This window comes from Ostrinia nubilalis, chromosome 14, assembly GCF_963855985.1.
Source record: "Ostrinia nubilalis chromosome 14, ilOstNubi1.1, whole genome shotgun sequence".
In the NCBI taxonomy this organism is placed as follows: Eukaryota; Metazoa; Arthropoda; class Insecta; order Lepidoptera; family Crambidae; genus Ostrinia; species Ostrinia nubilalis.
Genome location: NC_087101.1, coordinates 11,413,358 through 11,424,139, shown reverse-complemented (window position 1 = coordinate 11,424,139; position 10,782 = coordinate 11,413,358). Strand labels below are relative to the sequence as shown.

Genomic DNA, 10,782 nt, shown 5'->3' with positions numbered 1-10,782 from the left:
AAAAATTATAACCATCACCTTAGTTTTAAGAAAGTGTTACTTAACATTGTTGTTTGTTTGTAGATGCAGAGCCAAACAATTCTGTGCCAAAACAGAAAGATAATTATTTATCTTACCTATAAAAAGAAAGGAAAAATTCCTTTTGGACTTGATTTTTCATCAAGGATATTTTTTAAATCTATTGAATCTGCTAATGTTTTTAAGAAAGAAGTCAAAGTTTATTTTATTTCAATGTGTTTTTAATTGAATTGTTATTTTATCTTAATAAAAAAAATCTTCAAAGCAAAATACTTTTCCTTTGAATTTGTAGCTTGGTGGAAGAGATACTAAAATAATAATGATATGATATTTTGTAAAAAAAATCGGAAAATTGTTTTATTACTCAATTTTTGGTATTTTTTATCATATGATTAATAAAAATATAAGTAAACAATAAAAGCAGGTAGGTAATATAAGGTTACAAAGGAGTGTTTAAACAGTTTTTTAAACTTTCAATTACCTATTTAGGTACATACTTGAAGAAGTTATGTTTAAGTCTTTTTATTATTCTATTTCTATTTCCAATTCCTCAATTAAATTTCGAAATGACTAATTACTACTTCTATGCTTTGCAGGGCTGGGAAATCTTCCTGTGGTGTTACTTTTCAATTCTACAGTACCTCTAGTAGGAAAAACTTTCGAGTTCGTTTCGTTGCGTATTCAAAGTGTCATCGAAAAATTTTGTATGAAAAATTAAACAGCGCCCCCTAGGGCGGCTATAATATAGGGGGCGCTGTTTAATTTTTCATACAAAATTTTTCGATGACACTTTGAATACGCAACGAAACGAACTCGAAAGTTTTTCCTACTAGAGGTACAGGTGTTTTCTTTGTAAGTACCTATAGTGAAAATTACCCACCCGCATTTTCAAAAACATTTATGATAGGTTAACGTAGAAGCACCTACATTGAAGCCTGCCTGCGTTATAACAAGGTACCTACTATAAATAAATAAATAATAAACTACGACCTTATTTACATTGTACGGATAAACGATGAGACGAAGTTACCAATTTTGATTACGTACTTACTTACGTTTAAATTCAGTTAATAAAAACAATGTCTTCTTTACTTACCACTAGAAATAGAATACACCTATCGTCGTTTCGTATTATTTTCAGAAATTCAGGATAAACTTATTTCGCGAATTTGCGGTCGCGACGATTACACAAGTTTACTTGTTGATTTTTTTTGCTGCTTTTTGAATTGAATCACAGATGAGAAATTGAATGAAGAATGAAATTGACAGTGACAGATAACCACCAAACGTCTCGCAAGGTGACATTCACTCTAGGGATGTACTAGTTTACTTGTTCAATTAATTGAACAGCTTTTTTTATTATCGCGTCATACGCTTATAATCTGTGGATAATCAAGCCGTGAGAAAAAAAAAGTTTGCTTCCTGCGGTAAAATTAAAAAATAAAATGTCGCGTAATTTTTTGTTGTTGTTGATTGAGTTGTAAAATTATGTGCATGGTATTAATTAATTTGTGTGTTTCGTCGTATTTTGTGACTCTATTACAGTTTATAATAAAGAAAAATGTTTGCCGTTCCAAATTTTCAGAATATGGACAATTGTTGCCGAACTTGTTTGAATTCTTCATCAAACATGTACGATATTTTTGAATACCAAGTAGACTCGTATTTGTATAAGATTTTGGATGTATGCACAAATATAAAGGTAAATACATCGTACCATTTACACAGTATGGGGTCAGAGGGTTGGTATTTAGTTACTTAGATTATTGCTTTTCAGCACTTTATACTTTCGTCATTCAGTTAGCTGTCTGATTAGGTTACGTTGTATAGGGCTACTAGAAATACACTTAGTTTTTGTAATTAAATAACGAACGCAAGCAATTCGTAATGTACTTACTGGTTTACGATCCAAAGAATTATGAATAAGATAGGTACTCTGTGGATCTATTCACTTATATTGATGAATTATTATCCTTTTTTGCAGGTGGACCGGCATGACGCTCTCCCAAAAAAGCTATGTAGCACCTGCTACGACTGCTTGATCAAGTTCTACGACTTTCGGAAGCAGGCCAAAAAAATTGACAAAGATCTTCAACTCCACATTCAAGATGCCTCCAAATTGCCAGAAGAATTCATGACAATAGAAATCAAACCTGAAACTGATGACGATTCCAGAAACGACTTTGACCACGATTATAATGTGTCAACCGATCCAAAAAAAGAATTCCCATTTATATCCCCAGAGGATGGTTCTATCAAATTCCCATACAACAAATCTTATTATTCACCATCTCAACAACGTGATGACGTCAGATATTGTTGTGAATTCTGCAAAAAAACATTCCGACAACTAGATAAATACCGCCTGCATCTAAATAAACACAAATCGAAAACATATGTTTGTAATTTATGCCTAAAGACCTTTTCACACAAGTACAAATATTACAAACACTTAAACGATACACATAAGCCTAAACCAATAAAAACGTTTTTAGAAATAGACCAAAATGATGAAAACCAAAGAGTTGATTGTGATACTGTTGCTGAAAGTATTAAAGCTGTAAATTCCTTGACTCGTCACCCACTGGGTCAATCAGAAAACGACAGTACGGCGTCTGGCAGAGTGCTATCTTGTTCTCACTGTTCTCAAGTCTTTAACAGAGTCAGCGACCTTGTAAGGCATGAGTCGGTCAAACATTTCAACCAAAATGAGCTAGAGAAGGCTGAGATATTTTCACAGATCGACCAATCAGATGAAAACAAAAACTTTGAATGTGATATTTGCCTTGCAAAATTCAAATCTGTGAACTCACTCTCAGCTCACAAACGGGTGCACATTGATAAAAGTAGGATCTTGTCCTGTTCATCATGTGGGAAAGTTTTCAAGAAAACAAACCATTTGAAACGTCATGAGATGACTCATGCGAATCGTCCTTTCAAATGTAACATGTGTCCAAAATCTTTCCTTTCTGAATCTATATTGAAGGAACATTTGAATGTGCACTGTAATTTGAAACCATACAATTGCTCTTTATGCCTGAAGTCGTTCGCCTTCATATCGACTCTGAAGAAGCACTTGAAGACTCATACAAGAGAAAGGGGGTACATGTGTGCGATGTGTGGAAAGACATTCGATTCCAGCTCAAACCTAAATCAACATATGAAGAGACATATTGGATTGAAGTTGTTCTCTTGCAGTTTATGCCCACAAACGTTTGTGAGCAAAGGTAAATAAAATTGCACATATAAAAACTTATTTATTCAATTGAAGTGGGATTTTAATCAGGAAATATTTTTGTTGCGTGCAATTTTGACAATAAAGCACGATCACAAATACATTTTATTGCAGCTTTTTTCAAATTCAAATAGTTTATTTAAAACTTACATAGGCCCTTTCCAGGGCACTTTAACAGGTCTTGCTTAAGGCTTTTATTTAATATTTAAATTACACTAGCTTTCCGCCCGCGGCTACGCCCGCGTGGAATTTTGTCTGTCACAAAAAAACAATGTCGCGCGCGTATTTGCTCACCGTTTAAACCTACCCTGGACTACGACAAACATTTTAAAACCAAAATCAGCTCAATCGGCTCAGCCGTTCTCGAGTTTTAATCAGACTAACGAACATCAATTCATTTTTATTTATATTTATTTATTTATTTATTATTTATTATAAAATTATCACTTCACGGGATTTATTGCAACAATATCTATTTTAACGGTAAATAATATTTACCCTCCCGACGTTTCGGCTCGGTTGCACGAGTCATGGTCGCGGGCAGACTGAAGAGATGCGGCGTCGTCTGCTCCGGCGCGATGAGTTTTCTTCACCCACCCGCATTTGCACAATATTTTCGTCAGTGGTACAGTCAGTCCGACAAACTACACTAACAGTGTCCGGGTTTCTCTGAGACGGCCTAGAACGCGATTTGTACAGTCACGGAATGAAAAGGTTCGTCAGTTTTCAAATTGATTCCTTCAACGAATCGCGAGCACATATTACCTTTTGAAACTATGTTACAGAATGATCTCGAGTTAGAGAAAATAATCTTTAACTGTTCGTCAGTAAAGTTCAAAATTATTCAGATCAAAGTTGTTTGACGATTTATCTTGTCAAGAAGATTATGATGATTGATAAACTAAAACCTTCTTGTTGGTTCAACCTGCCATTATTATTTCTATTAAATAAAAAAAACTATTGTCAATTGGTCAATGTCATCATTGCATTGCACTGATGGGATAGAAAAATAAACAAGCAAAACCTTATTCGTTAGCAAACGTCATATTTATTTTAAAAATGTTAGCAGCACTGTTTCTTGCACTGTTATGTTGGCAGGTTTGACTCTTACAGTACCTAGTGCAAGCGAAAACCGACACTAAGGTGACGAACCTTTTCATTCCGCGACTGTACTTCGTTATCACCGGATTCCACGCTGATGATAGGTTAAATCCATCTTCTCGATTGAAATTCTTATGCTTTTTAATTTCAATGGCTTCACGTATCAACCTAACATGGTAATGCCTATCAGTTGAGAGGATTTTCGGGTCATGAAGTTCCATCCAGTGATTAACGTCCGAAGTTAACAAATGTTCAGCTATCGCAGATTTGCACGTCTGTTGGTTCTTTACAGCCGCTATGTGTTCTTTGACTCTTTCAGCTATAGACCGGTAAATATTATTTACCGTTAAAATAGATATTGTTGCAATAAATCCCGTGAAGTGATAATTTTATAGTAAAAAATGCAACATAATAGTTTAAAATATTATTATTTATTATTTATTTATATTTATTATTTATATTTATATTACATAATATCTATAAAAGTTGCAATATTGTCAGTCCAGCTACACATTGTTGAAAAATCTACAAAAAAGCTCACATAGCAACTGTTAAAATAATTACAGGTGAACTGAAGTCCCACAATATCACTCACACTGGCGAGCGCCCGTATTCCTGCGACCAGTGCGGCGCGACCTTTGCCAAGCGCAACTCGCTCAGCAAGCATATGCTGGTCCACCTGGGCATCAGACCTCACCGGTGTGAAACCTGCTCCATGAGGTATAGAATAAAATACAATTTACACCACAGATTTTGTGCAATAGACTATCTCCTCTATTGAATAGAGGATAGGTATCTCAAATATGTATATGTTGACCTATTCGTTTTTCTACATTAAACCTGTATACATGATTCACCCTCCTTCATTCATCATCATCATATCACCATTCAGCCACAGGACGTCCACTGCTGAATATAGGCACCCCCAATGATTTTCATATTGACCGGTTGGTTCTGGTCCTGGATCCAGCACCTTCCTGATGTTCATTGTTCAAATCAATCTGAAAAAAAAAGACCCGAGTTTTTAGTAGTTAACCTTTTTTGCCAGAAAAATGTATTGAATGTGATTTTCCTGTATATTACAGGGGCATCTAGAGACTTGACTGACTACTAATCGACATTGCTTTTGTTGCAAAATAGCGCCTTTTTCAACCCCATAAGATCTTATTTACCTTGTTTTGTCGTTATAACTATAGCTGTTTCATACAGATTCTCAAGCAAAGACCACTTGAAGCGTCATATCCGCATCCACACTGGTGAGAAGCCGTACCGTTGCGATATGTGTGACCGCGCCTTTACGCAGAGCAACGACTTGGTCAAACATCGCCGGGCCCATTTGGGTGACAAACTTTACAGGTAAGATTATTTACTAACTAATAGACCTATTTTCAGGTACAATTTTCTTTAAAATGTAGTACTTTTTGGTGCTTATTTTATAGATTGTCATGTATACTTATGGTCATAGATTAATTATGGCTTCTGTCTAGTCTATTTCACCAAAACTAAATATTAATTTGGCTAATCTGAAGAAAATTTGAATTTTACCACAAGCAAAAGTTTTTTTACTTAAACATAATCACAAGAACAGAAATCTATAAAAAATCAGTTAAAAGCTATTATAAACACATTCTCTATGGTTTTACAGGTGCAGCGAATGCTCAGAAAGCTTTCGCTTGAAGACTGAACTTCGTCAACACATATCGGAACACTTCATATCGTCAAGGCTTCAAGCTCTGACCGTGAACAAAATTCCCACACCCACAGAAAACATAGAGAACGGAGAGCAAACGAACAACAATGATGTGCAGATAGAAGACAGAGAAGCTATGGAGAATGTAAGCAATGCCATGGAGAATGTAGGCAATGCCGTGGAGAATGTAAGCAATGCCATGGATAATGTAAGCAATGCCGTGGAGAATCCGAACAATGTCGTGAATATGATGGAAGATGTCCAAAATCCGAATATTCCCAACAATGGAAGCATTGAACAGTAAGTGTGATATTGATACGTTACAATATTGGAAATTGCACACTATACTCGGCGCAGACTCGTGGCAGACGGTGTAATAAAGACAGCGCATAAGACGTTTTCTCTCGCACTTACACTGGTTATGGGTGACGTCTCAGAGGTAGATTTATGAGCGCAGTTTGTATACAGGGTGTTAGGTAAATGGGTATATGAGCCGACACTAGCACATGTTAACATGGGCATATAAATGGTATGGTGAAGTCAGAAAATTGATATCTTCATTTTAATTATTTTAATTTTCATACAAATCGGAATTTATAAAATTTATTTTGTATGAAAATTAAAAAAATTAAAATCATGATATCAAATTTCTGACTTCACCATACCATTTATATGCCCATGTTAACATAGGCTAGTGTCGGCTCATATACCCATTTACCTAACACCCTGTATAAATTAATAAAATATTTGCGTGTGCGCACCTCTGTTTCAATGATTTATGGTCCCGGCTGCCACGAGTGCGTCAAGTATAGCGGTTTGTCCGGCGATTTCTTGGCGAGGCGATGCAACGCTCATGCGCTCATAATTGAATTCAATAAAACTATTTTAACGATTTCGATGCGACATTATTATTATTATTACTATGATATCGCACGGTTTAACAATCTCTCGAATTCTGCTGCAAGATATTTCGTATTTATAATCGTTGCAAAATCGCGGTCTCTTGTCTCGCCGAAAAATCGTCCGACAATCGCTAGAGTAAAAAAGTCTTTAAAGCAACTGGCAGCCAAGGTGACTGCAGCGAAATATTTTATGAAGTTTCCAAAATATCGTCACCGTCGTGGCAGAATTAAACAACTGACAAAACCAAAGTTGCGAGATATTCACGTTTTTGTATTTTTTTTCGTTAAAAATGGCGATAACTTTTAAGGGTAAAAATATTTTATTGTCGGTCTTTTGATATTTTATACAGCAAATTTACCTTTATTAATTCAATATTCTTCGATGATGTTACTTTGTATTATTTGAAATAAAAAAATAAAAATGTAATTATTTAGTTTTGCCACAACCGTATTTTACAAAAAAGTTGCAGTTATTTAGTTTTTGTATGTCACTTATTTAGTTTTACCACAACCAAGGTATTACAAAAACGAATATTTCCATGGAATAAGTACACTTGTTTAATTTTGCCACACTTTTATTGACCTAAATGTTGATTTATTTATTTTATTTTACTTGTTTTGTTGATGCTATTTTAGTCAAAATCTGTAAAATTGTTAAATAATACTAAAATATACCTACTTATTTAATACATATAAATGTTTAACAAATTGGTATGGTAACTATCAACATCAGATTCCTATAACATTGAAATTAAATTGAAAGAACCAACATCGAAATGAATATTAAAATTAAAATAATCCAAAAACAATAAAACTGTAATAGGGATCTCTCCCTAGGGATCCATAGGGATCCCTTACCCTCAACATCATGGCAGAACGACGTTCAATGTCTCTGCAGATCTCTGTTGACGCTAAGGCACATCGGCAGCTTAATAGACAGATATGGAAGTCCTTCCGACATGATGTTCGCTACTTTAATACAAATAGTATTAAAGAGACGATAGAGCGGAACCAAGGCTGCAAAGTGTTCGCAAGAGACTACTCTATTGGGCGAAGCTAGCTGACAAAGCTGAAGACTGCGGAAGGTAGTGTAACGTCAACAAAAGCCGAGGTTCTGGGTGAGATTGAAAAGTTTTATGGATAGCTATATACCTCGACGAAGATATTGTGGATATCAGCATTATCAGCCTATACGAGATTAGGATGGCTCTCAAACACCTAAAGAACAACAAGGCAACGGGGGATGACGGAATAACCTCGGAGCTTCAGAACGCGGGTGGAACATCGATATTAAAGTCAAGTCCTTCAGAGACTATTTAACTTCGTCTTACTCCAGGGAACAACGCCAGAGGCATGGAACAGAAGCGTGGTGGTACTCTTTTTCAAGAAAGGGGATAAAACCTTGCTGAAGAATTACTGACCAATCTCGCTTCTGAGTCATGTCTACAAGCTGTTTTCGAAAGTTATCACGAATGATCTCGCACGTAGGGTCGATGACTTCCAGCCTCCCGAACAAGCCGGTTTCTGAAAAGTATCGGTACATATCGAGGTGCTGAAGTGCTTGTACACGCCACCATGTTGGTCCGAGTACAGGAGTGGAGTACGAGGGCGATTCCTCTGCAGCGAGGCATGAGGGAGATGTTATATCTCCGGATATCCGAAACTATTCATGGAAAAACATGGAAAAACGAAGCTTTTGTCGAATGTCTATGTTGCGTCCTACCCAGTTTCGGTTAGGAGCTCGAATCTCGAGATTGTTGACAAGTATGTCTACCTCGGACAAACGTTTCAGCTAGGTAGAGAAAGAGGTCGAATCCAACTCGGCTGGGCAGCGTTCGGGAAACTACACAACATCCTTTCATCCAAAATATCTCAGTGCCTAAAGACGAAAATCTACAATCTGTATGTGTTATGATGATATACGGCTCGGGAACGCGGCCTCTTACTATAGGCCTTATAAATAAGCTCAAAGTTGCACAGCGTGCGCTTTGAAGAGGGCTATGCTCGGTTTTTCTGTACAAGAGACAAGGCACATAGTACGTAGAACTGACAGACGATGGGGCAGCAAGGTTCTGGGGTGGAGGGCACGTACCGGAAAGCACAACGTGGACTTCATAAAGGTAGCAAGAAAGCACTGGATGCAGACCGCTACCAGCCGGTCATATTGGAAATCATTGGGGGAGACCTATGTTCGACAGTGGACGTCCTATATGGCTGAAATGATGATGATGATGAAGGTAACTATCCAGATTCAACATCTGAGTAATGAACATTGAAATTAAAAGTAACATTTAAAGTAATGTTACAAAAATGAAATAAATCAAAAACACAATTGTACGAGTATTTTGAAGCAATGTTTCGGATCGAGTTGTGGCAGAATTAAATAAAGTCACTTATTGACTTTCTTAGTACAAGTATTTTGAAGCAATGTTTCGCAGTGAGTTGTGGCAGAATTAAATAAAGTCACTTATTTAGTTTTGCCACGTAAATTCTACAACAAACAATGTTGTAATTTATGGTCAATAGTTTCACTAAACTGAAGATATCTTTGGAAATATCATAGATATTGCCACGAGAGTAAGACCAAAATATAGGTAACACTTTCTACTATACAAAAAGTGGAAAAAGTGGTTTTTGCCAAAAGTGTCAGTTATTTAATTCTGCCACGACGGTGACGATATACGTATAGTATGCGTGATGCATACAGTTTGTGTGAAAACGATGAATGTCCACGCTGGCTGTATGCCGAAGACTTGAATGTTTTATAGTGTAAGAGAATGAAGGCTTCCACTTTTATGTTATTTAGGTAATACAAAAATAGAGTGAAGTAAGCCTACCCAGAGTGTATTTTAAAGGGTCTCATTCAGAGTTGAGTCTTACAGAAAAAAAAGAAGAGTAGTTTTATAATATAGAACTTTATAATGTTTTTCTGTGTACTGTAGTCGATTCTGTCATTCTACTCCAATGTAATGAAATATTTTTATGGTTGTGTTGTGGTTTTTGAAAGACCTGCTTAAATATGGCGGATGCCTTTGAAATCGTGTATATGTTCCTTTACAAAAATAGTTTGGTTAAGGCCAGACAACACCACGCGGGTTCAGTGGCATGTAGTTACAAAAAAAAAAAAAAAAAAGGTGTAAAGTTAGAAAGTAAACTTATATTAATAATAGACTAATTATTGATATTATAATACCTGTTAGTTATGCTTCTTATTCCGGGAAAATTCACAGTTACCGCATATCTGTGATAAGGTAAATTGTACGAGTGTGAAGCCGTGGGTAAAAGTAGTTAAGTATATTCCAACTGATTATTAACAATATATATATAAACTATTGTACGTAAATTTACGATGCATTTATTCTTATGATAGTTTTTTCGTGAAAATATTTTACGAATGAGGTAGTTTAATTTTAAGGTAATCTCTGACTGATATATCGTCAGTAATTATCGCGTATGTAAATCGTATAAAATAACTATACTATGTTGTGGACTGAATGCAATTTGTAGCACTGATCTTTCCGATTTATCCGTTTACCTAAATATATTAGTTGATCAGTATATCAATTTATCAATATTAATCAATTAATCAATACTACCAAATCGGTATATGATACCAACATTTGTTTGCTTGGACATATCTGTAATGTCTTGGTCTGTTTTATTTGTTATCCATAGTACAAGTTTTGATTATATTTCAATAATATTAACCGTTTTTGTATTCATACTTCTAATTAGTACGTAAAAAATAGCAGAATGTTCACCGTTGACAACTGGGAACAGAATGATTCGTAATGAATTCCGAATTCTACGAAATCTCTGTCTTATTTGGAATTATA

General features: G+C 35.5%; 1 protein-coding gene across 3 annotated transcripts; it reads left to right on the top strand.

Moving 5' to 3' along the window:
• The first annotated feature begins 1,453 nt into the window (after positions 1-1,453).
• Positions 1,454-7,509, top strand: LOC135077883 (zinc finger protein 260-like). 3 transcript variants are annotated; one of them, XM_063972426.1, is made up of 6 exons: positions 1,454-1,515; positions 1,604-1,720; positions 2,003-3,245; positions 4,921-5,074; positions 5,564-5,710; positions 6,000-7,509. In XM_063972426.1, the coding sequence occupies exons 1-6, from the start codon at positions 1,507-1,509 to the stop codon at positions 6,346-6,348; spliced, it is 2,019 nt and encodes a 672-aa protein (XP_063828496.1). In that variant the 5' UTR covers positions 1,454-1,506; the 3' UTR covers positions 6,349-7,509. The 3 variants fall into 3 exon arrangements, with proteins under 3 accessions (XP_063828496.1, XP_063828494.1, XP_063828495.1); XM_063972424.1 differs by having other exon boundaries at positions 1,460-1,650; XM_063972425.1 differs by lacking the exon at positions 1,454-1,515 and having other exon boundaries at positions 1,563-1,720.
• Positions 7,510-10,782: the final 3,273 nt, after the last annotated feature.